This window comes from Pleurodeles waltl, chromosome 9 (genome assembly GCF_031143425.1).
Source record: "Pleurodeles waltl isolate 20211129_DDA chromosome 9, aPleWal1.hap1.20221129, whole genome shotgun sequence".
Classification (NCBI taxonomy): domain Eukaryota; kingdom Metazoa; phylum Chordata; class Amphibia; order Caudata; family Salamandridae; genus Pleurodeles; species Pleurodeles waltl.
Window position 1 is genome coordinate 632,076,284 of NC_090448.1, and position 26,497 is coordinate 632,102,780.

A 26,497-nucleotide genomic window follows, 5' to 3' on the forward strand; every position below is an offset into this window, starting at 1 on the left:
GACTCTAACTTTTAGAAATCCTCCATCTTGCAGATGGAGGATTCCCCCAATAGGGTTAGGATTGTGACCCCCTCCCCTTGGGAGGAGGCACAAAGAGGGTGTACCCACCCTCAGGGCTAGTAGCCATTGGCTACTAACCCCCCAGACCTAAACACGCCCTTAAATTTAGTATTTAAGGGCTACCCTGAACCCTAGAAAATTAGATTCCTGCAACAAGAAGAAGGACTGCCCAGCTGAAAACCCCTGCAGCGGAAGACCAGAAGACGACAACTGCCTTGGCTCCAGAAACTCACCGGCCTGTCTCCTGCCTTCCAAAGATCCTGCTCCAGCGACGCCTTCCGAAGGGACCAGCGACCTCGACATCCTCTGAGGACTGCCCCTGCTTCGAAAAAACAAGAAACTCCCGAGGACAGCGGACCTGCTCCAAGAAAAGCTGCAACTTTGTTTCCAGCAGCTTTAAAGAACCCTGCAAGCTCCCCGCAAGAAGCGTGAGACTTGCAACACTGCACCCGGCGACCCCGACTCGGCTGGTGGAGATCCAACACCTCAGGAGGGACCCCAGGACTACTCTGATACTGTGAGTACCAAAACCTGTCCCCCCTGAGCCCCCACAGCGCCGCCTGCAGAGGGAATCCCGAGGCTTCCCCTGACCGCGACTCTTTGAACCTAAAGTCCCGACGCCTGGGAGAGACCCTGCACCCGCAGCCCCCAGGACCTGAAGGACCGGACTTTCACTGGAGAAGTGACCCCCAGGAGTCCCTCTCCCTTGCCCAAGTGGAGGTTTCCCCGAGGAATCCCCCCCTTGCCTGCCTGCAGCGCTGAAGAGATCCCGAGATCTCTCATAGACTAACATTGCGAACCCGACGCTTGTTTCTACACTGCACCCGGCCGCCCCCGCGCCGCTGAGGGTGAAATTTCTGTGTGGACTTGTGTCCCCCCCGGTGCCCTACAAAACCCCCCTGGTCTGCCCTCCGAAGACGCGGGTACTTACCTGCAAGCAGACCGGAACCGGGGCACCCCCTTCTCTCCATTCTAGCCTATGTGTTTTGGGCACCACTTTGAACTCTGCACCTGACCGGCCCTGAGCTGCTGGTGTGGTGACTTTGGGGTTGCTCTGAACCCCCAACGGTGGGCTACCTTGGACCAAGAACTGAACCCTGTAAGTGTCTTACTTACCTGGTAAAACTAACAAATACTTACCTCCCCTAGGAACTGTGAAAATTGCACTGTGTCCACTTTTAAAACAGCTATTTGTCAATAACTTGAAAAGTATACATGCAATTTTGATGATTTGAAGTTCCTAAAGTACTTACCTGCAATACCTTTCGAATGAGATATTACATGTAGAATTTGAACCTGTGGTTCTTAAAATAAACTAAGAAAAGATATTTTTCTATATAAAAACCTATTGGCTGGATTTGTCTCTGAGTGTGTGTACCTCATTTATTGTCTATGTTTATGTACAACAAATGCTTAACACTACTCCTTGGATAAGCCTACTGCTCGACCACACTACCACAAAATAGAGCATTAGTATTATCTATTTTTACCACTATTTTACCTCTAAGGGGAACCCTTGGACTCTGTGCATGCTATTCCTTACTTTGAAATAGCACATACAGAGCCAACTTCCTACATTGGTGGATCAGCGGTGGGGTACAAGACTTTGCATTTGCTGGACTACTCAGCCAATACCTGATCACACGACAAATTCCAAAATTGTCATTAGAAATTGATTTTTGCAATTTGAAAAGTTTTCTAAATTCTTAAAAGACCTGCTAGGGCCTTGTGTTAGATCCTGTTTAGCATTTCTTTTAGAGTTTAAAAGTTTGTAAAAGTTTGAATTAGATTCTAGAACCAGTTTTAGTTTCTTAAAAAGTATTCCAACTTTTAGAAGCATAATGTCTAGCACAGATGTGAATGTGGTGGAACTCGACACCACATCTTACCTCCATCTTAAGATGAGGGAGCTAAGGTCACTCTGTAAAATAAAGAAAATAACAATGGGCCCCAAACCTACCAAAATACAGCTCCAGGAGCTTTTGGCAGAGTTTGAAAAGGCCAACCCCTCTGAGGGTGGCAACTCAGAGGAAGAGGATAGTGACTTGGAGGACAATTCCCCCCTACCAGTCCTATCTAGGGAGAACAGGGTCCCTCAAACCCTGACTCCAAAAATAATAGTCAGAGATGCTGGTTCCCTCACAGGAGAGACCAACACCTCTGAAATCACTGAGGATAACCCCAGTGAAGAGGACATCCAGTTAGCCAGGATGGCCAAAAGATTGGCTTTGGAAAAGCAGCTCCTAGCCATAGAAAGGGAAAGAAAAGAGATGGGCCTAGGTCCCATCAATGGTGGCAGCAACTTAAATAGGGTCAGAGATTCTCCTGACATCCTAAAAATCCCCAAAGGGATTGTAACAAAATATGAAGATGGTGATGACATCACCAAATGGTTCACAGCTTTTGAGAGGGCTTGTGTAACCAGAAAAGTAAACAGATCTCACTGGGGTGCTCTCCTTTGGGAAATGTTCACTGGAAAGTGTAGGGATAGACTCCTCACACTCTCTGGAAAAGATGCAGAATCTTATGACCTCATGAAGGGTACCCTGATTGAGGGCTTTGGATTCTCCACTGAGGAGTATAGAATTAGATTCAGGGGGGCTCAAAAATCCTCGAGCCAGACCTGGGTTGATTTTGTAGATTACTCAGTCAAAACACTGGATGGTTGGTTAACTGGAAATGAAGTGTGTAACTATGTTGGGCTTTATAATTTGTTTATGAAAGAACACATTTTAAGTAACTGCTTCAATGAAAAGTTGCATCAGTATCTGGTAGACCTAGGTCCAATTTCTCCCCAAGAATTGGGAAAGAAGGCAGACCACTGGGTCAAGACTAGGGTAACCAAAACTTCCACTGGGGGTGACCAAAAGAAAGGGGTTACAAAAACTCCCCAGGAGAAAGTGGGTGACACTAGAAACAAAGAAAAAGAGTCCTCTGTAGGCCCCCAAAAACCAGAACAGGTGGGTGGGCCCCAAGACACAACCCAAAACAAAGGTGGGTACCAGGGTAAGAACTGGGATGCCACTAAGGCATGGTGCCACAACTGTAAACAGTCTGGGCACCACACCAAGGACACTTCTTGTCCCAAAAACAAACCCCAGAACAAGATTCCAGGGGTAACCAGTGTAGCCATGGGAGATGACTCCTCAGATGAGGAGGTCTTCATAGCCTTCAACTGGAAACAGGGCCCAACAGGTGAGTTGGAGATTCCAGAGGGAAGTAGACACTTCCACCACCTACTGGTGAATGGAATCCCAACCACTGCCCTGAGAGACACTTGTGCCAGTCACACTATTGTGCATGACAGGCTGGTGCTCTCAAACCAGTACATCCCAGGTGAGACTGCCAGGGTAAGAGTTAGCCTAGACAGGGTCACTAAGAGGCCTGTGGCTTTAGTGCCCATAGAAGTGGGTGGCACTCTTAGCTGGAGAAGGGTAGTAGTCAGTGCAGACCTCCCCCTTGATTGTCTCCTTGGAAATGACTACCCAGAGATTAGTCAGAGCTCAAGAGAGGAACTAGTCCAGTGCCAGTCCTCTCCCAAGGATTCTGGAAGTCCTGCCTCTGCAGTAAATGCAAGCAGGCCCCAGAAGAAGAAGAAAAGAAAACAGAGTAGGAAGGGTGGACAACCTTTAGCCAAGGTTACAGCAAGCCAAGGAGATTCTGCTCCAGTAGGGGAGAACTCCAAAAATGGCCCTGATAAAGTCCAACCTGACCCACAAGAAGTCCTGGCTAGTCAGGCAACTGTTAAACCTGAGTGGGTGGCTCCTCAGCTAACAGAAGAAAGAGTGGAAGAAGGGTGTTTACTACAAGATGTGGTAACCCCCCACTCTAATACAGCAGACAGGCAACCTGAACCCAAAGAAGCCTGTAACTTAGCCCCTTCCCTTGTAGGTGAAGAGCTAAAGGTGTGGTTCTGGGCACTGACAGCTGTCAGTGGCCTCTGCTGGGTGTTAGCCTTTATGGCTGCACTATCCTTGGCCTGGTGGTCTGACCCCATGCCAAATAACAAGTTAGGCCCCCTGACCCTGTTGGTCATGGTGGGGTTACTCCAGCTCTGGGTAACCTCTTTGGGTAAGCTAGGGGTGACCCTGGCTAAGATAAGATTAGCAGAGGTGGATACCTCTGACCTCAAAATAGAGAGAATGGGTGAAGACATAAAAAGCACAGACAAGAGGCAGTTCAGACTAGGTCCTATCACTGTGGAAGTGGGTCAGTTCCCCAGAGGGAATGACCTGAACAGGAGGATGTAAGGCAGAGTAGGCCCTGCAACAAACCAGCCATTTCCTCTACTCTTCCTCGCCTGACAGACTAGGAAGACTCTTCCAGCGTTGGCTGAGTCTCCTGGCCTGTGGGCTGGGGGGGGCTTGTGTAAAGAAATGGCTCCCTGTTGCAGTTACCCCCCACTTTTTGCCTGATACTGATGCTGACTTGACTGAGAAGTGTGCTGGGACCCTGCTAACCAGGCCCCAGCACCAGTGTTCTTTCACCTAAAATGTACCATTGTTTCCACAATTGGCACACCCTGGCATCCAGATAAGTCCCTTGTAACTGGTACCTCTGGTACCAAGGGCCCTGATGCCAGGGAAGGTCTCTAAGGGCTGTAGCATGTATTATGCCACCCTAGAGACCCCTCACTCAGCACAGACACACTGCTTACAAGCCTATGTGTGCTGGTGAGAACAAAATGAGTAAGTCGACATGGCACTCCCCTCAGGGTGCCATGCCAGCCTCTCACTGCCTATGCAGTATAGGTAAGACACCCCTCTAGCAGGCCTTACAGCCCTAAGGCAGGGTGCACTATACCATAGGTGAGGGTACCAGTGCATGAGCACTGTGCCCCTACAGTGTCTAAGCAAAACCTTAGACATTGTAAGTGCAGGGTAGCCATAAGAGTATATGGTCTGGGAGTCTGTTTTACACGAACTCCACAGCACCATAATGGCTACACTGAAAACTGGGAAGTTTGGTATCAAACTTCTCAGCACAATAAATGCACACTGATGCCAGTGTACATTTTATTGTAAAATACACCACAGAGGGCACCTTAGAGGTGCCCCCTGAAACTTAACCGACTGTCTGTGTAGGCTGACTAGTTCTAGCAGCCTGCCACAAACCGAGACATGTTGCTGGCCCCATGGGGAGAGTGCCTTTGTCACTCTGAGGCCAGTAACAAAGCCTGCACTGGGTGGAGATGCTAACACCTCCCCCAGGCAGGAATTGTCACACCTGGCGGTGAGCCTCAAAGGCTCACCTCCTTTGTGCCAACCCAGCAGGACACTCCAGCTAGTGGAGTTGCCCGCCCCCTCCGGCCAGGCCCCACTTTTGGCGGCAAGGCCGGAGAAAATAATGAGAAAAACAAGGAGGAGTCACTGACCAGTCAGGACAGCCCCTAAGGTGTCCTGAGCTGAAGTGACTCTAACTTTTAGAAATCCTCCATCTTGCAGATGGAGGATTCCCCCAATAGGGTTAGGATTGTGACCCCCTCCCCTTGGGAGGAGGCACAAAGAGGGTGTACCCACCCTCAGGGCTAGTAGCCATTGGCTACTAACCCCCCAGACCTAAACACGCCCTTAAATTTAGTATTTAAGGGCTACCCTGAACCCTAGAAAATTAGATTCCTGCAACAAGAAGAAGGACTGCCCAGCTGAAAACCCCTGCAGCGGAAGACCAGAAGACGACAACTGCCTTGGCTCCAGAAACTCACCGGCCTGTCTCCTGCCTTCCAAAGATCCTGCTCCAGCGACGCCTTCCGAAGGGACCAGCGACCTCGACATCCTCTGAGGACTGCCCCTGCTTCGAAAAAACAAGAAACTCCCGAGGACAGCGGACCTGCTCCAAGAAAAGCTGCAACTTTGTTTCCAGCAGCTTTAAAGAACCCTGCAAGCTCCCCGCAAGAAGCGTGAGACTTGCAACACTGCACCCGGCGACCCCGACTCGGCTGGTGGAGATCCAACACCTCAGGAGGGACCCCAGGACTACTCTGATACTGTGAGTACCAAAACCTGTCCCCCCTGAGCCCCCACAGCGCCGCCTGCAGAGGGAATCCCGAGGCTTCCCCTGACCGCGACTCTTTGAACCTAAAGTCCCGACGCCTGGGAGAGACCCTGCACCCGCAGCCCCCAGGACCTGAAGGACCGGACTTTCACTGGAGAAGTGACCCCCAGGAGTCCCTCTCCCTTGCCCAAGTGGAGGTTTCCCCGAGGAATCCCCCCCTTGCCTGCCTGCAGCGCTGAAGAGATCCCGAGATCTCTCATAGACTAACATTGCGAACCCGACGCTTGTTTCTACACTGCACCCGGCCGCCCCCGCGCCGCTGAGGGTGAAATTTCTGTGTGGACTTGTGTCCCCCCCGGTGCCCTACAAAACCCCCCTGGTCTGCCCTCCGAAGACGCGGGTACTTACCTGCAAGCAGACCGGAACCGGGGCACCCCCTTCTCTCCATTCTAGCCTATGTGTTTTGGGCACCACTTTGAACTCTGCACCTGACCGGCCCTGAGCTGCTGGTGTGGTGACTTTGGGGTTGCTCTGAACCCCCAACGGTGGGCTACCTTGGACCAAGAACTGAACCCTGTAAGTGTCTTACTTACCTGGTAAAACTAACAAATACTTACCTCCCCTAGGAACTGTGAAAATTGCACTAAGTGTCCACTTTTAAAACAGCTATTTGTCAATAACTTGAAAAGTATACATGCAATTTTGATGATTTGAAGTTCCTAAAGTACTTACCTGCAATACCTTTCGAATGAGATATTACATGTAGAATTTGAACCTGTGGTTCTTAAAATAAACTAAGAAAAGATATTTTTCTATATAAAAACCTATTGGCTGGATTTGTCTCTGAGTGTGTGTACCTCATTTATTGTCTATGTGTATGTACAACAAATGCTTAACACTACTCCTTGGATAAGCCTACTGCTCGACCACACTACCACAAAATAGAGCATTAGTATTATCTATTTTTACCACTATTTTACCTCTAAGGGGAACCCTTGGACTCTGTGCATGCTATTCCTTACTTTGAAATAGCACATACAGAGCCAACTTCCTACAGTGCTGTTTCAAAGTTGTAATGCAAAGGGCAGCAGATGTAGTAGGTATACTATTGCTTTCTGATGAAACTAAGACTTTTTTTTAACTGAGTTCCTTCAACCACGCCCAAAGACTTCTGAGTCCCCATTACCATGCAGCGGGTCTTTCACAGATACTGTCATGGCCATTTTTTTCTAAGCTGCCCTTGGTCCCTCCAGTCAATCAACTTGTAGCCCTGCAACATAGGCTGGCCCCTAGTGATTCTCCAGATTGTTTGGAGAAAAGGCTGATTCTGCCTTCAAATGATTTAGGAGTCACACCACAATCTTTGAGGTTCTTGACTCCTGCCAAGCAGTTCCACCATCAGTACAGAAAAATTCTACAGGGTTAGCTTACAGACACCTCCAACTCTCCCAATGTTTCCAGCAGCGCACATCTTTCTTTCAGTGCAGCCAAGGCATCAGCAATGAGTGATTTCCTGTAACTGTCCTTTCACTTCTGTAGCAGCTGCCATGCAGCTTTAATTTGCCTACAGTCAGGTGGTAGGGTCCAGGGTATGAGCTTCTATCCCCGTTGGAGATCCATCCTATGGGGTGGGTGTTTCTTGGAAATATTTGATGGGTCTACAGTCTGCCTGTCATTTCCTCCCTACTTCTTATTCTGCTCCACTCAAGCGATTTCTGGCAGATTGGAGCACTATTGTGACGCAAGAAGGCAGTCTGCAGCTGTCCAAAGGTGTCATTTAGTGGTGCCAGATTCAAAGAGAGGAGAGAGAACTATTCTCGCTACTCCCTCATAGCAAGGAAGAAAAGTGGCCTAATGTCTGTACTAAACCTCTGTGCAAAGAAAACTTGTATTGCAGAAGAACAAATTCAGAATGCTCACTCTTTCAGATTCTGACTGGACAGTGCCCCTGAAATTGTTGGAAAGATATTTTGCTATACTCGCCCTGCAGTGTCAGATGTTAAAGTGGTTCATAGTGGGGGTCGGAAAAAATCCACTTTGTTGTGCTCTCTTCAGCCAAGTGAGTGGTTATGAAAATAATGGCTGTGGTTGCTGCTCATTTTTGGAGATTGGGAATATATATGCTCCATACTTTGATGACTGGCTGCTCAAGATTGGCTTAACACAGTCATTTGTAGGCCAGCTCTGGATGACCAGGAACTCCTGATATTCTGTGGGTTTACCGTCAAAAGATGGGCAAACATCCCACCTGAGTACCAAGTAGAGGATTCTCTTCAATGGGGCTGTTGTAAAAACTGTGGCATTTAAGTTTTTTCCACTGCCACAGCAAATCCAGGTCATTCAGGATGTAATCCTGATGTTTGCGGCTCAATCCTGGGTCTTGGTGAGGATACATATGAGGCTTCTTGGACTTCTGTCAATATGAGTCCTGCTCATTCTGATTTCCAGGAAGCATATGTGAGCTATGCAGTGGAATTTCAGCTTTCAATGGGCTCACCATCAGGGCTGCCTTTCCAGCACTATTCAGGCCTCACAAGACAAGTTGTAGGATCTCCAGTGGTGATGGACAAGCATCAACACGTCCTGCAGCAGACAGCTCCTCATATGGGCACTCCAGTAGTGATAAAAATGTCAAGGAACCAGGACTTAGCACAAGGGAGAGAGTTGGACACAGATGGGAGCATCGTCAAAGTCAAAAGAACAGAAGCCACCTAGAAGGCAGCGGCAGTTAGTAAATAAAGACCCCCAAAGCCTTGATAACCGCCTCAAAGTTAGAAATTCTGAACAAGCGAACGTTGCCACAAACAGAGCTGCTAAGGGTCAGGGCCAAAGGACACTAATGGGGGGGTTGGTCAATCTTGGAGCCAATTCTTAACACAGGCTGGAACAAAGGAGGTGGCCAAGAGAAACAGCAAGGAGGCAAAGGACCGATTAGAAGGTGCCAAAGAGAAAAACCTCAATTCCCAAGGCTTGCTCAAGAAGAAAAGACACTGACAGTGCTCCTTAGGTGCAAGAAGGAGTTTGACTCCTTGAAGGGGCACCCTCAGCACCTTTGAAGTTGAGACAGGGCCCCTCGAAGCCAGAGCCACAGGAAGAGGAGCTGGAAAAACTCTTACTACAAAGAGGATGAGCCCATCGTGATGGAGAGGCAGTGCCAATATAATTAACTTCAGAATCTCAACACCAAATCCCTCGGGAGGCATGTCAGCAGCTACTCATCAAGGCCTTGTCCTCCAGACACCTGTCAATGTACAGTGGACTAATCAAGAGAACAGCAGACACAAATGGTGTCCAGCTCGAGGAAGAGAAGGAGAAATCAGGCTTCCTCATGGAAACCCTGATGCCATCATTGAAGGAGAACTTGTACCTACTGATGCTTTCCAGCATACTGAATGAGAGTAAAAAAGCTTTTAAAGAATCTGCCAAAGCTCTCAAGTGGAAAAGAAATATAATCAATCAAGACCCTCCCAATACATCAGACGAATGTACCTGCAGACTTCATCATAGAAGCAACAGCCAGGAAAGGGAATAATGCCCTCAAGTCAACCAAGCCACCATTAGAGGAGAGCAAAAGACCGGACCTGGTGAGCAAAAAGATAGAAAGGGAAGTGGCAACACAATGAAGAATTGCAGACTCCAGTGCTCTCCTCAATAGGTATGGCCCCAACCATGGAAGGACTCATGCAGAACCTTGCAGAGGAGTTCAAAAAGAGGGTGAAGGCAGACATCCAGTAAGACCAGACCAGAACATTGCCAACTCCTACCTCAAATCAGCTCTGGACTCAGCAGATACCACCACCACCACCAGCAGACAGATGTGCATTGGAACCACCCTCAGGAGTCTTGTATGCCTCAGGGTCTCCGGATTCAGGGCCAAGCTGCAGGCATCTGTCATAAACATGCCTTTCACAGGGGAAGCCCTCTTCGGGACTGCCATAAATGAAACACTCCAATGGCTAAAGGACAACTAAACTGCCAAAGCCATGGGGGCCTCCAACAGAAGGCCAAATTGGAGGTCAGGATTCTCACCAACCCTGCAACACTGCCAACAGCAAGGCTTAAACCAACAAGCCACACACCAGCCTTCCAAGCAGCATTGGCAACACCTGGCGAAGCAGCCCTTATGTAGGAAGCCCATTGGGGACAGGGCAACCCGCAAAAGGGGGAACAAGCAAGTGATTCTGTAGACCAACAGGCCCACCAGATAACATCAGTGGTTGGTGGGGGGGGGGGGGGGGAGAGACGACAAGAGGATTCAAGCAGTCAATCATCTAAGATATTTGGATATTAAACATAATAAGACACAGTTACTGCATAGAACTATTTAGCTTATTTCCTAGTAGACTTGAAATTGAGATCTCTTCTAGACCTTCGGTACCTAAACTAATTCTTACATACACTTCACAATAACACTATAAGACGTAATCCCACTCCTAAAGAAGGGACATTAGGTGGCCAACCTGGACCTAAAAGACACCCACCTACATACATTGAACCAATGGCACAAGAAGTTCCTCAGATTAATCGTAAACAAGATAAACTTCCAGTTCAGAGTGCTACCTTTGACATAAAATCCGCACCAAGGATGTTCATTGTAAGGAAATGCCTCCTTGGCATGGTTACCCACTGACTTTTTGCCTTTGCTGATGCTATGTTTTGAATTGAGTGTGCTGAGGCCTGCTAACCAGGCCCCAGCACCAGTGTTCTTTCCCTAACCTGTACTTTTGTATCCACAATTGGCACACCCTGGCATCCAGATAAGTCCCTTGTAAATGGTACCCCTGGTACCAAGGGCCCTGATGCCAGGGAAGGTCTCTAAGGGCTGCAGCATGTCTTATGCCACCCTGGAGACCCCTCACTCAGCACAGACACAGTGCTTGCCAGCTTGTGTGTGCTGGTGAGAACAAAATGAGTAAGTCGACATGGCACTCCCCTCAGGGTGCCATGCCAGCCTCTCACTGCCTATGCCAGTATAGATAAGTCACCCCTCTAGCAGGCCTTACAGCCCTAAGGCAGGGTGCACTATACCATAGGTGAGGGCACAAGTGCATGAGCACTGTGCCCCTACAGTGTCTAAGCAAAACCTTAGACATTGTAAGTGCAGGGTAGCCATAAGAGTATATGGTCTGGGAGTCTGTTTTACACGAACTCCACAGCACCATAATGGCTACACTGAAAACTGGGAAGTTTGGTATCAAACTTCTCAGCACAATAAATGCACACTGATGCCAGTGTACATTTTATTGTAAAATACACCCCAGAGGGCACCTTAGAGGTGCCCCCTGAAACCTTAACCGACTATCTGTGTAGGCTGACTGGTTCCAGCAGCCTGCCACGACCGAGACATGTTGCTGGCCCCATGGGGAGAGTGCCTTTGTCACTCTGAGGCCAGTAACAAAGCCTGCACTGGGTGGAGATGCTAACACCTCCCCAAGGCAGGAGCTGTAACACCTGGCGGTGAGCCTCAAAGGCTCACCCCCTTTGTTCCAGCACCACAGGGCACTCCAGCTAGTGGAGTTGCCCGCCCCCTCCGGCCACGGCCCCACTTTTGGCGGCAAGGCCGGGGGAGATAATGAGAATAACAAGGAGGAGTCACTGGCCAGTCAGGACAGCCCCTAAGGTGTCCTGAGCTGAAGTGACTCTAACTTTTAGAAATCCTCCATCTTGCAGATGGAGGATTCCCCCAATAGGATTAGGGATGTGACCCCCTCCCCTTGGGAGGAGGCACAAAGAGGGTGTACTCACCCTCAGGGCTAGTAGCCATTGGCTACTAACCCCCCAGACCTAAACACGCCCTTAAATTGAGTATTTAAGGGCTTCCCTGAACCTAAAACTTTAGATTCCTGAAACTACAAGAAGAAGACTGCTGAGCTGAAAAACCCCTGCAGAGGAAGAACAGAAGACACCAACTGCTTTGGCCCCAGACTTACCGGCCTGTCTCCTGCCTTCCAAAGAAACCTGCTCCAGCGACGCTTTCCGAGGGACCAGCGACCTCTGAATCCTCTGAGGACTGCCCTGCTTCAAGAAAGACAAGAAACTCCTGAGGACAGCGGCACTGCTCCAAAAGAACTGCAACTTTGTTTCAAAGGAGCAGATTTAAAGACCCCTGCAACTCCCCGCAAGAAGCGTGAGACTTGCAACACTGCACCCGGCGACCCCGACTCGACTGGTGGAGAACCAACACCTCAGGGAGGACCCTCCAGCGACTCAGAGTCAGTGAGTAACCAAAGTTGTCCCCCCTGAGCCCCCACAGCGACGCCTGCAGAGGGAATCCCGAGGCTCCCCCTGACCGCGACTGCCTGAACCTAAAGTCCCGACGACTGGAAAAGACCCTGCACCCGCAGCCCCCAGCACCTGAAGGTACGGAACTTCTGTGCAGGAGTGACCCCCAGGAGGCCCTCTCCCTTGACCAGGTGGTGGCTACCCCGAGGAGCCCCCCCCCCCCCCTTGCCTGCCTGCACCGCTGAAGAGACCCCTTGGTCTCTCATTGAAAACCATTGAAAACCCGACGCGTGTTTGCACACTGCACCCGGCCGCCCCCGCGCTGCTGAGGGTGTACTTTTTGTGCTGACTTGTGTCCCCCCCGGTGCCCTACAAAACCCCCCTGGTCTGCCCTCCGAAGACGCGGGTACTTACCTGCTGGCAGACTGGAACCGGGGCACCCCCTTCTCTCCATTGAAGCCTATGTGTTTTGGGCACCTCTTTGACCTCTGCACCTGACCGGCCCTGAGCTGCTGGTGTGGTGACTTTGGGGTTGCTCTGAACCACCAACGGTGGGCTACCTTGGACCCAAAACTGAAACCTGTAAGTGACTTACTTACCTGTGAAACCTAACAATACTTTACCTCCCCCAGGAACTGTGAAAATTGCACTAAGAGTCCACTTTTAAAACAACTTATTGTGTTTTATGTAAAAAGTATATATGCTACTGTAATTATTCAAAGTTCCTAAAGTACTTACCTGCGATACCTTTCAAATGAGATATTACATGTAGAATTTGAACCTGTGGTTCTTAAAATAAAATAAGAAAAGATATTTTTCTATAACAAAACCTATTGGCTGGATTTGTCTCTGAGTGTGTGTTCCTCATTTATTGCCTGCGTGTATGTACAACAAATGCTTAACACTACTCCTTTGATAAGCCTACTGCTCGACCACACTACCACAAAATAGAGCATTAGTATTATCTCTTTTTGCCACTATATTACCTCTAAGGGGAACCCTTGGACTCTGTGCATACTATTCCTTACTTTGAAATAGTGCATACAGAGCCAACTTCCTACATTCATGAAATGCCTAGCAGTAGGAGCAGTGCACCTGAGAAGACAAGGGGGACCCGTCTTCACACACCAGGGCGATTAGTTGATAAATGCAAACTTGAAGCAAAAATGCGACCAAGACTTGCAAACACTCATCAATATATTACAAAGACTCCAATTCATTTTACACCACAAAAGTCACCACTCATGCGCCAAGTGAAGGTGTTCCTGGGGGCAACCTCCGACTCAAGAACAGCACAGGCATACGCAGTCCCCAAGAACACCAATTGCAGAGCAAAAACCCCTGTACCGGCAGGGGCAGTCTTTGACAGTACAGGCTGCCATGAAATTTATGGGCATGGTGGCATTATGCATCCCCCTCATACCGAATGTGAGACTGCACAAGTGACACATACAGGAATGGCTCTGTAACAGATGGTCACAAGCCATGGGGAGCTGGGAGGATCCTAGTGGTTGTCGCATTAAAGGTTCTGAAGGAAATAGAATGGCTGAACCTGAAAAGCGTGGGGGTAGGGAGACCTTTCAGACTACTAGCTACCACGATGATCACAATGACTGATGCATACCGCAAGGGCTTGGGGCACACATGGACAATCTGAAGGTCAGAAGCCTTTGAAGCCCTACGGAAGCTGTGAAATAAATTAACTGCCTGGAGCTAAAGATAGTCTCCTTGGCACTGAAAGCATTCCAAGAGTACATGAGTGGGGAGACGATGTGTATCCCAAAGGACAACACAACTGTCTTCTCTCTCAACAAGTAGGGAGAAACTAAGTTGTCAAAATTAGTAGAGCACATATGGAAATAGGTGATCCAACAAAACATGGCCCTAGTAACAATACACCTTCCAGGGAAGGAGAACACAGAAGCAGACAGAATGAGCAACCAAGAAAGCACCTCCCATGAATTGGAGATAAAGGAGGAAGTACTGGACTGTGTGCTCAGATGTTGGGGAACACAGAGATGGTATTGTAATTCTATGTCAATCAAAGCATCCAACGACCAGCCTTTCTTCAAAAAACAAGGTCACAAGCCGAAAGGGCACTGCACATTCTGGATGTGCAAAGAGCACTCATGTGCTACCTACAAGAGACCAAGCAACTCACAAAGGAAACATACTCTTCTTTTCTTTTGCGAGGGTAAGGAAGGGCACACCAGTATCCAAGGTAATGATCGCACCTTGGATAGTGGAGAGTATCCAAGCATGCTACACAGGAGCAGGAGAAATCTTACCAACATGTCTCAGTGCACACTCAACCAGGAGAAAAGGGCACAGCCCTAGAGTTCCTAGGAAACACTCCAATTAACAACATATGCATGGCCGCAACTTGGTCATCCCCGCACATCTTTACAAAACTCTATTGTGTGGCCATCCAGATAAATAAGGAAGCACAGGTGGGACAGAAAGGACTACTGCATCTGATTGGCAACTCCTCCACATTTTAGCCTATCCTCCCAAAGGAGACAAACAACGCTATATAATCAGATGCACAGCAAGTGAATCCAGAAAAGGATTTCATGCTGCAAAATGAAATGGTTACGTACCAGGAGGAGTAGTTTTGCAGCCTGGACTGTTTTCTGGATTCACATGCGACCCAGCCGTTTCCACGGAGTTGAGGATGAAAGTAAACAGCTGAGGTGAACAGCAGTTCAAGATAAGGGTCATTCCAAACAGAACAGACTTAGTGTGGGCGGGGGGAGGGAGCACATGAAGATGGCAGCAACACACAAGAACTCTTGGAGGATGGTGGGGATCAGTCTGAGGTCACACAGGGGATGGACTTACCATCAACTGGTTAAAAAAAAAAAATGAAAGGTAGGGGGAGGACAATTAATAATTCCAAAGCCAGCCACTGGATGGCAGAATATATACACAGCATGTGACTCTGGAAGCTCTTCTGGCTGCAAAACTAGTTCTGCTGGTAGGTAACCAATTTGTTTCTTTTCTTCAGAAACACTCTAGTGGATACTTTAGTTCAAGATTAGTTGCTTTAATTTCTGGACTAAACTTGACTTCACCAGCTTCCCATCATTGTCTACCTTATATTCCTTTTGCTTGAAAGAGATCTGAACATATACGAGAAAATGACCTGACAGTGGTAACTCCACAATTGCAGATCCTCAAAGTCCCTTCTGAAGTCATGGTATTATAAAAGCTACCTTCCCATATTTAGAAGTGATGGCGATTTACAAAGGCACTTCAAGTATAACAACAGAGTATAGGAGAGAAACAGTTTATGCCTTCTGGCCCCAGACATTCTCCCCTTTTAAGTCAAATATTTTGGTAGTACTACTGTTGTATCAAGGTTTCTAGTAGCAAGGACTAGATCATCCTCCTGATCAAGAGTATATGAAGCAAGTGCCAATATTAGTATATTTCCTAGATTCATGCGATAGGCACCCATCTTCCATTTTTAGAATGGTCCTGTTTACATAAAGGAAAGTGGCATGCCTACAGTTTGCAACTGTTAACCTCCTGATGTCATATGAACATTGATCTTTTTTCAGCTCACAGTGTGTAGTGACAAAGCTATTTCTGTAAAACTTGCAGGATTCTCTCTGCCTTGAAAAATACCACATTTCTATGTATTAATTAGTATTGGTTCCATATTGAACATCTGTATTGAAAAGTTGATGTTTAGTTTCTTGATTGTGTCATTGGCTGTTAAAAACAGTTTCCCGGATGGACATGGTGTAAGGAACTAATTATAGCATTGTGCAGTTGAAAAGACAGTTCACATAGTATTTAAATCTGTGGACATTTTGGGCGTCTTGGTCAATGTAATATTTGTGTTTCCTGGTAGATCTATCCACAGTATTGTTTATGGAAGGAGAATATCTGGGAAATAGTAACTGACTGACTAGGCTGTTGTTTGAATTCTAGGCTATGACAATTAAAAGGGATGATAACTTGTTGTAATGTCAACCAATGTCACCTGCTCTGCTGGGTTAATAGGGTCTTCAGGACCAAACTCGGATAAAACTCTTTATCCTATTTGGGATGGCGTCTTCCCTTTTGTTTAACAGGGACAAAAATGGTACCCTTCTATAAATTACAGAACACTTCTTTAAATTTGGGCAGGTGTGCTTCATCATTTTCAGACCTCTTGGAATGATGTGGCACTTTAAGGCCTCTTAGAAATACAAATGCCTTTTAAGCCTCTCCTAGTGGCCACACAGATGTTTCTCTAAGTATTCTTGTATCTGATCGAGACTTCTAGTTGCAGATTCCTTACCTTAGAATTTCCCCCAGGTGTCAGACTGGGTCTGGAGATTTTTCTTTGAGCAGTACCCTTGCATGTCGTTAGGTGGCGTCGGTCGACTCCACGGGTGTCGTTTGCATCGTAGTTGCTGTGATGATGTCGGAAGTAGGATATTGATGCTGCCTCTGCACGGTGACGTCAGTTTATTTTCTTTCTGCGCCGATCCAGAGAGAGCTATCCCTGTAAATTTTTGACAGACTTTGGACACTTTTGTCAAGTTTTGGTCAAATTTTGGTTGCATCGAGGATGTCCCCGAAGACCGGTTTCAAGCCTTGCAAGGCCTGTCACCACATGATGTCGGTGACAGATCCGCACTGGGTCTGTTTGTGGTGCCTAGAGCACGACCATGACCCGAAGTCGTGCTCAGAGTGCTTGGCCATGCACCCGAAGGCTTTGAGGGAGAGCTCCCTCAAGCTTATGGCGGCCTGGCGGTTGACTACACATCGATCCCGGTCTCGATCGAGAGGAAGGTCTCAAGACCGCTTGCGGCGTCACAACCACTCATCGTCCTCCACTTCGGCTCACTCAGGTCAGAAGAAGAGGTCCAAGAAAGCTAGGCATCCTTGGACTTCACCCCGTTGCTCAGCTGACACGACGCAGGAAGAGTGTCGATGCTCTAGGCCTCTGTCCTTGGAGCCTACTTCTGGTTCGGCTCAACGCCTCCCCAACTTTCCAGGAGCCAGAGCGACCCCTGCCCAAATTGAAAGAGTTCTATGAGGCCATGCTTCTCATTTTTGGGCAGTTTGACCCCTCTTTGGCGCCTTTGGGCCCTGGGGGTTTGGAAGGGGGCCCTTTGGGTTCTTTGCCGGCTGCTCCAGCCCTGGCCACCGAAGTCCCCTCTGGATCGGTACCGATGTCGATTGTACCCTGGAGACCTTCCCTGGGGCCGGTTCGAACGTCGGTGCTTCCGTCTGTTTTGCCTACGATCGAACCGACCCTAATTCCTGACGACTCAGATTGGATGCGGCCGATGCCACCCTCTTTTTCGATGGGGTCTATTCAACCCAGATTAGATTCTGACCCTTATTCTTGTGGGTATGAATACGGGGAAGGATAGGGGAGGGCTCCCTGGGCTCTTATAAATACTAGGAAGACCCTAATATGGACTGGGCCAAGGAATTGAGCGAGGCCAGGGGTCTGGATACTTCTCCAGACGCTGGCATGCTTTCTCCTCCTACTGTGGCTACAGCGGAGGGAGCCACGTATTCTGTGGTGGTCAGCAGGGTAGCTAAGTTTCCTTTGCCTCGAACTGCCTACTGTTGAAGTCCGGTCTGATCTCTTGACGAAGGTGCTTCAGCCAGGGGCTTCCACATCTGAGCCTCTCCTTCCTTTCAATGAAGCCCTCACTGATGCCCTTCTGGGTACTTTGTCCAGACCCATCACAGGGCCTCCTGTTAACAGGACGATCGCTCGCCACCATCAGCCTGCCCCGAACAACCCTAAATTCCTGTTACAGCACCCCACGCCTGAGAGCCTTGTTATCCAGCATCCTCGTCATCTGGCGTATTCCCTTCCACACCTCTGGATCAGGAATTAAAGAGACTGGACCAACTTGAAGATGTTTTCTTCCTCCAGTCTGGCGTTGCAGTCAGTGAGCTCCGCATGCCTTTTGGCCGTTATACTTACTCCCTGTGGGATACAGTCGTACACGTCATGCCGCAAATACCGGAGGAGGCCCGGACTATCATCTCCTAAGCAGCTGCTGATGGGAGAAACGCGGTGAAGTTAACTATTCGATATGGACTGGACACAACCGACTCTCTGAGTAGATCAGTTGCGTCAACGGTAGTCTTGAGGTGCCACGCCTGGTTGAGAACATCTGGTTTCTCAGGGGATGTTCAACAGACCCTTATGGTCATGCCCTTTGATGGCACCCGTCTTTTTGAAGACAAGGCGGACTCTGTGGATGAGAGGTTCAAGGACTCCCGGGCTACAGACTTGGTCCTTCGGCCTTTCGACTGCCCCTCATCCACAACAGTCCACCTTTCGCTCCTTTTGTGGCCATGGAAGGGACTCCTGTTGCGTCCATTTCCCAGCCACCGTGCCCCCCATCCTGTTCAAAACCAGAGTTCTGCCCAATCCACCCCCACCCCTGTTGCAGCCTCCACGTCTTCCTAGTCCATCCCCCAACTCCAGACCAGTTGGCTGCAGGATTCGCCATCAGCTGCCCCACTGAGAATCCAGAACTACGGACAGGTAGGTTTTGCAGATCGTCCAAACGAGCCACGCCCTCCCCTTTAAGACTGCCCATCCAGCCATGCCTCCATCCTACGGTGGCCTACCGGAGGATCATCTGGCTCTTCTCCGCGAAAAGTTGCTGCTTTCTTAGCTAGTAGGGCCATAGAGAGGTCCCCTGTGCTAGAAGTAGGTTGTGGTTGTTATTCCCACTACTTTCTGGTGCCCAAAAAGGACAAGGGCTTAATTTCTATCCTAGACCTTCGGGCCGTCAATCTCTTATTCAAAAAGGAGAAGTTCAAAATGCTCACCCTGGCTCATGTCCTGCCTGCCTTGGACCCAGGAGACTGGATGGTAGCGTTTGACGTGCAGGATTTCGGTATCCCCGTCTTACCTGCCCACAGACGTTACCTATGATTCGTGGTAGGCCTTGAGCACTTCCAATTTACTGTGCTTCCCTTTGGCCTTACCAGCACCCCTCGGGTGTTCAGAAAGTGTTGGTGGTGGTTGCAGCTCATCACCTATCCTTCCCCTCCCTCCATACGTCCCAGAAAGTCGTTTTCCACCTTCAGACTATGGTGAACCTCCTTCACACGCTGGGTTCACTATAAACGTGCTGAAGTCACAACTGACTCCCTCTTAGATGCTCCCTTTCATCGGAGCTGTTCTGGACACAGTGCAGTTCCGGGCCTATCCTCCTGAAAGCGAGTCTAGGCCCCATGGCCTCCTGCATTCTGCTAGTGACACATGCCAGATGGCATATGCGGGCTCTGCAGCGGGATTTGAAGTTCCAGTGGGCTCAGCAACAGGAAATCTCTCCAACATGGTCCAGATCTCGGAGGGGACTGGGAAAGACCTGCAGTGATGGTTTTTGAATCAAGATTAAGTCAACAGCAGATCCCTCTCCCTTTCCCAACCAGATCTGTCAGTAGTGACAGAACTGTCACTCCTGGGATGGGGCGGCCTCATGGGAGAGCGGAGATCAGAGGTCTCTGGACTCTAGTAGAGTCTGGATTCCACATCAGTCTTTTAGAGTTCCAGGCGATCAGGCCTTCATTGAAAGCATTCCTTCCCTCTCTCAAAGGGAAAGTGGTGCAGGTGTTCACAGACAACACTACCTCTGTGTGGTACTGCAACAAACAGGGCTGAGTAGGGTCCTGGACCCTTTGTCAGGAGGCTCTGTGCCTCTGGACACGGCTGGCATATCAGGTCATTTCCCTGGTGGTTCAACATCTGGCGGGCTGTTTGAACGCCAGAGCAGACAAACTCAGCTGTCAATGCATAGCCGATCACAAATAGCTTCTCCATCCATAGGTGCTATAAGGTCTCTTTCAGCAGTGGGGAGAGCCTTGGTTAGATCTGTTAGCCTCTGCAGAGAGCGCGCAATATCAGCTGTTTTACACGTTGGAGTTTCCAAGGCGGCACTCGCTCGGCGAGGCTTTTCACCTCAAGTGGAAATCCGGTCTCCTTTACGTCTTTCCACCTATACCACTTCTGTCCAGAGTTCTGAAGAAGATCAAGAACGACAGGGCCCAGTAATTTTGGTGGCTCCAAATTGGGCATGGGGAGAATGGTATCCAGAGCTACTGAGCGTGGTGACCGATCCTCCACTCAGACAACCCTTTTGGGGAGGATCTTCTGTTGCAGCAGCAGGGGACAGTTCTCCACCCGAACCTGTCCAATCTTCGCCTTCATGCGTGGAGATTGAGCAGCGGCAGTAGACAGTTTCCGACCTTCCACCTGAAGTCTGTGATGTTATCTTGGCAGCCAGGTGTCCCTCCACAAAAACTGTATAAGTCTGTTGTTGGAATAAATTTGTGGCGTGGTGTACCAACAAGTCTGTTGATCCCCTCCCTGCTCCTCTCTCTGAGGTTATTTTCTTCATTCTTTCTTTGGCCCAGGAGGGCTCTTATTTGGGCACCCTTAAAGGTTACTTATCGGCTATATCAGCCTTTCTTAGATTGCCTGATCAACCCTCCCTCTTAAGTCTCCTATTGTTGGTAGATTCCTTAAGGATCTCACCCATTTGTTTCCTCCCACTCCGTTTATTTTGCCTCAGTGGGACCGCAATCTTGTCCTTACTTAATTTATGTGTGCTCCTTTTGAGCCTTACACAATTGTCCTTTACGGCTCCTCACTTTCAAAACTGTTTTTCTTGTTGCCATGCCTCTTCGGGCTCTTTCTTTAGAACCCCCATTTTTGTCTGTGCACCCTGACAAAGTGGTGTTACGCTCATTACTGACCCACCCATCCTCCCACCTTGCGAACTGATTTCTAGGGACAGGGATTCCCCATACAGGGCCTTAGCTCTGGCCCCCGATTTTCAGTATTCTTCATGGCTGTGTGCTTTGGCGTGGAAAGTCATAAAAATAAACTAACGTCACCAGGCAGAGGCGGCATCTGTATACGATTCCCGATGTCATGCCAACAGCAATGCCAACCACACCAGCAGTCGACCGACTCGACCTAATGACGTGAAAGTGTACTGCTCGAACAAAGATCTCCGGATCCAGTCTAATGCCTGGGGGAAATTCTAAGTTAAGGAATCTGCAACTAGAATGTCTCTCCCAGATAAATTGTTACCGAAGGTAAGTAACTTGTTCTACACTCCATGTCATTGTACCAGGATCTCTTTCCTTTGTGATATTGTAACATTCCCAGCCCCTCTTTGTCTCATCTTCTATTGTTTTTTTTGTAGGCCATGATTGTTCTCTGCGCTTGTGGAACCTGGAGAACAGGACATGTGTCCAGGAGATAACTGCTCACCGCAAGAAGCATGAGGAAGCCATCCACGATGTGGCGTTTCATCCTAGCAAGGCACTCATTGCCAGCGCAGGAGCTGATGCCCTAGCCAAGGTGTTTGTATGATGTCTTGCGTGCAGAGTATAAAGGAGGCTAGGGGGTGGGGAAGGACTATGCCCACTCTTTCTCCTCCTGCGTATGGTTAGCCTGACCACTACTGTAAAGTCCTGGAGCGCCGCTACTTGCCATTAACATGGCTGACGGTGCTTGTTTAGTGGTGCTATGCCCTCCACTCAAGAGAGTGGCAGTCCCCTTTTCCAGAGTCCTGGATTCAGCGCACACAACAGACCTAATAACTTGCTGTCTTTGCCAATCAAGGAGTCACTGGTATTGGTGATATTACTTTGGCGAGAAAAGAGACCACAAATATGGCTCTTCTGTTGTACAGTATGTGTGCTTTGCTTCCTTTGGAATTTCTCACCTCTTGTTAGCACAGGGAGCCTTGCCACTGCCAAAGTAAATTGGAAGTGGTTGGCTTGGGGATTGATCCAAAAGGGATGGTAGAAAATGTGTTTCCGCTATTAACATTTAAATGTGATTAGGCTACTAACTTACCACGGTGGTGAGAACAAAACAATGGACAAAGTATTCCATGATGCTACACGATTGTGGACCGCAGAACCTCCAAACTCCATCCTTGTAACCTGCAAGCACTGGACTCTCAGCTAGCCTCCTAAATTTTTCATTCTCCAAAGACAATCCTTGCAGCAGTTTTGGAGTCGCTGGTAAGAGTGTTTGTAGGTAGTACATGGGTAATTGTCATTGGAGCATTCTGCCGTTGAAAAGGGCTTGTCAATTTTAGAGTCAATGTTGCTTGTTGACAAGATTGTATTACTATCTGAATGAGTATGCAAAGATGAAACAAAGCATTTCTTTTCTCAAAAAAGAGCAGTGAAGCAAAGGAGTGTAAGACCAATTAAACAACAGGGCTCATGCACTGTGTTTTGCTGATTGACTAGTCAAGGAGAGCAGTGACTAAACAAGTGTAACTCTACAATAGTCAGAGTAATGGCAGTGTCATTGCCCTAAGAGAAGATGGGAATGTGCATTTACACTGTTTGGGGAACGTAGATGGACATAGTCACTATGTGAAGAGAAGAGTATGTACATGAGGGTGAAAGGCAATGTGGTGATGCTGTTGTGTTAGTCATGTTCACTCTCTAAAGGCAGTAGTAGTAGCTGACAGTAGAAGACATGTAGTTGGTTATTGGCAAAATTAGATTCCATTTGGCAGTGCCAGTGAGCAATTGATATCAAAAGGGTCTGGGGGGGGATTTTCTTTAGCTGGAGGGTGAGAAGGGCATGCTTTGCTGGTCACTGTAGAGAAGGGGGGCATTGCCAAAGAGAGTTCTGTTAAAATACTGGAAGGAGAGGCAAGGGGGTCACTGGTATTAGCTGAAATATAAAGTGGGAATTGGTCACTTCCAAAGAGTTGAAAGCGAAAAGGAAGTAAATGGTCAAGAGGAGTTACTGGGTATTTTTAATGGCCATGGGAGGGAAAAGCACAATTACTGTGCCAGAGGAGAGAAAGGGATAGTCAGCAGCCAAAGGAGAGAAGAGCATTGATTATAAAGCAAAGAAGGATCTGTACAGTGCATAAAATAGGAGGATTTCGCCAAATTAAAGAAGCAGCATGGGTTCTTACCAAACGAGAGAGAGAGAGCGCACCATGACATGACCAAAGATTTTGCTGAGTTGCTACAGAGAAATAGATTGTCAGTTGCAAAGGGAGAGAGGAAGAATTGTGATAATTGACCAACAGTGTAATGAATAAACAGTGGCAGTGGTCAATGGAGAGAGAAGAGGAGCAAGGTAGATGGAGGCTGTTGAAATGGGCAGTGTCAGGAAAAGGGTATTTTGATAGCAACAATAATGTGGCAGTAGCAGGAATGTAATGGGGTAGTGACACCTTTCTAAATTGTGCAGTTATGTTGCTGTGGAGAGTTAGCAGGCCTTTGCACTGATCGAGGCAGAGCCAGAATGGTGTGATCAATAATAGGAATGGGCACTGTGATAGCCAGATGATGATTAGTGAAAGTGTGGTGCTACAGTGAAGAATGATGCTGTTAAGTTTGAATGTGACAAAGGGAGTATCATTGCTAAGTGAAGATTGTGGTTTGTTAATATCAATGTGGCTTGTGGTACAGTACTCGTTCAGTTTGAAACACTTCGGTGGTCTCCTTGACCATCCAGGATTTAGACTTCAATATGAAACTAAGTTAAGAGCATTGGAAGTGTCAGTTTCTAGATTAAGGGATTGAGGGGTGATCAAGGTCACTTGCTGAAAGGTGCGTAGTTGATATTGTGCTAATAAATGGGAGTGAGAAAAGTTATATTTACTCGTAGAAAAGGATGTGGAAGACTCAAACGCTGTGAAAAACAGTCGCTGGCAAAGGAAAGGTGTGTGGGACGGCCCATTGTAGCTGGTAGAATGAGGAAATGTGTTACTGGAGTCATTAAGGGTCGAGTTGAAAGAGGGATTTACTGACGAGATTCAGAAGCCAGTGTTACTGACAAGTGTATCAGGCTGTCACTAACTGATGTTGTCAAGAGCCAGTGTGAATGACGGAAAAGAGAGGCTGAAAGGGATAGTTAGTGCAGAAGCTGCACAATGGATGACCCTAGCTTGACAAACTAGTAAGTGGCAAGATTTGAAAGGAGGAGAAGAAAGCTAGTCCTGCAGTAATGCTACTTATGAGAATAATTTTTTTTATGTGAAGCATGATTAGCACCAGCACTGGGAGTGCTAAGAAAGTTAAGTACTATCAGACTGCAAGGGGTGTCACCCCTGTGTGTGTTGACATCACCAACTGGAGCATTTCACCTTAACATTGCATAGAGGTTATAGCACTGGGTTTACAGGCATTGAGCAATTTAAAGTCTGAATGTGGATAATGGAGCTCAGAGCTGCACTCAACTAAAAGTGAGGTGCTAAACTGAAGACTAACGGTATCACATTTGAATGTAGCATTGGGACTATCATCCCCAAGTGAAATGCATGGTTGGTTAGTCTCAGTGTGGCTTCTAGTACAGTCGGCACTAAAGGGAGGAACACTTTAGTGGCATCCATGACCTTCCAGATTGAAGTTGTTAAAAGTGGGATTGGTGTTGTGGTGCATTAGATATGACAAAATGTGGCTCCATCTTTCAGGTATTCATTAGATGTCCGTGGAATCTGAGATATAGTGCTAGGGACAGACAATTTTTAAAATCTTAAATTAATGCAGTAAAATTATACATCAGATATGTTTGGTTTGGTGAGCGATATCACAGAATTGAAGCAGACCAAGTTAATTTTTTTAATTTAGTGATCCTGTTCATGTGTGATGTAAGAACAACACATTACAAAATTCAGTGAATTGGGCCGTGGATGTTAGAAGAAAGATGGTAAGTCATAAGAATAGCATTATAGCATATATGTAGAATGTGTTGAGTTGGTGTGTGTTGGACTAGAGAGTTAGTATTTGAACTGACTGCTGTGAGAGCTCAAGTGTGAGCTTTAGGGATTCTTTTTAAATGTCAATTCAGTACCTGTTTGTAAGTCTTTAAAAGGATGATGAAGTTGCTTAGTCAGGCAACACCAATCAGAGATCTTGGTCAATCAAAGCAGTAAGTGTGTAGGTCATGGTAGCAAGATCACCACACTGTCACACAGATTATTAAAGGACAAGGAGAAATATTACTTTAAAGGAAAGAAACTGCAGTGATGTCAGTTTACTTTTCTTGTCTGAGTTACTTGTGCCCTTTCGCAAATTTAGATCCGTGCTAGGTTGATATATCGATTTTATTTTGACACTAACGTTCATATTTTGAATTGTTGAAGACCGCTATCCTCAACTTCTTCATACTCCACCTACTCCCTGTATGCAAACACACAGGTAATGGTTTTTAAATTGGGGAGCAAAGGAGATAAAGGGACAGGATATTTGGCTTGACACTCACTTTGTGTGCAAAAGCCAGAGACCTCTGCACTTTGGTGGCTCCTCAGCCAGAAAGACTTGGCCTCCACCAAAACTTGAGCAGGTTTCACCTCATGTTTTGTTTGTTTTTTAATTCAACATGTATATTATGTAAAATTGGAAATGTCTGAAAGGTAAAAAAAGGATAAAGAAAGCACCCCTGGCCAGGCTGAGACCTGCCATTGCTGAAATGCAGAGGCCACATCTTATCATCACTGTGTGATAGTTTTCATTTGCTGTCTCTAGCAAATGCCCAGGGGTGAAAAGTTCTGAGGTTTTTAATGCAATTTAACTTTTGCTATATTTATTTAATCTTTTTTGTCATTTTGAGATCATCGAGACTGAAATGTATGTGACAAAGTTTTGCTTCAATAAACAGTTTGGAATAAGAATTAAGACACTGTTTTGGTGCATGTGTGGCATTCCTTGAAATCAAATTATTCACTGTTCTAGAAGAACATTCGTTGTAAATGCCCATTTCCTAATAAAAAGCTATTTCCCTTTAGTAGTCAGCAGACTTCTTAACCATTGTAACATGGTTTGCATCACCCTTCCAGTAAAGTTCAAAAGTGTAGTAGGTGTTTTTGTTTTACTTGTGATGGGCATGGTTTCTATTTTAGATGTAGCTGATTGCTTAAATAAGTCTAAGAGAAAGACAATTTCAACACTGCTAAGTGCAGCATTGGGTAACCTACATGCTATTCAGGCCAACATTCGAAAGACCCCTTGCCCAAAGTCTGCTCTGACTTGGTTCTGGTTTCTCAACTGATCCTGGCACTCCCCAAGTACCCAAGGCCGTCATAAACGTCGCATCAAGTCTAGGTCTTTAGGTAGGTTGCTACCTGCTTCTTCTGGAGCTACTTAAGGCCTGACAATTCTTCAGGGGCCTCTGGTCAAATTTCTTTTGAATGATCCCCCTGCCCCCCATTGACTGTCCAGGTGAGATCTGTTACTGTCTGCAAGTCGA

The 26,497-nt window shown here is 47.5% G+C and overlaps 1 protein-coding gene across 1 annotated transcript in view; it reads left to right on the forward strand.

Moving 5' to 3' along the window:
- Nucleotides 1-25,922, forward strand: part of STRN4 (striatin 4) — a 364,118-nt gene extending 338,196 nt beyond the window's left edge. The window contains exon 17 of the mRNA XM_069207665.1: nt 21,468-25,922. Within this exon, the coding sequence (XP_069063766.1) occupies nt 21,468-21,637 (170 nt within the window). The 3' untranslated portion in view covers nt 21,638-25,922. The remainder of the gene's footprint in view (nt 1-21,467) is intronic.
- Nucleotides 25,923-26,497: the final 575 nt, after the last annotated feature.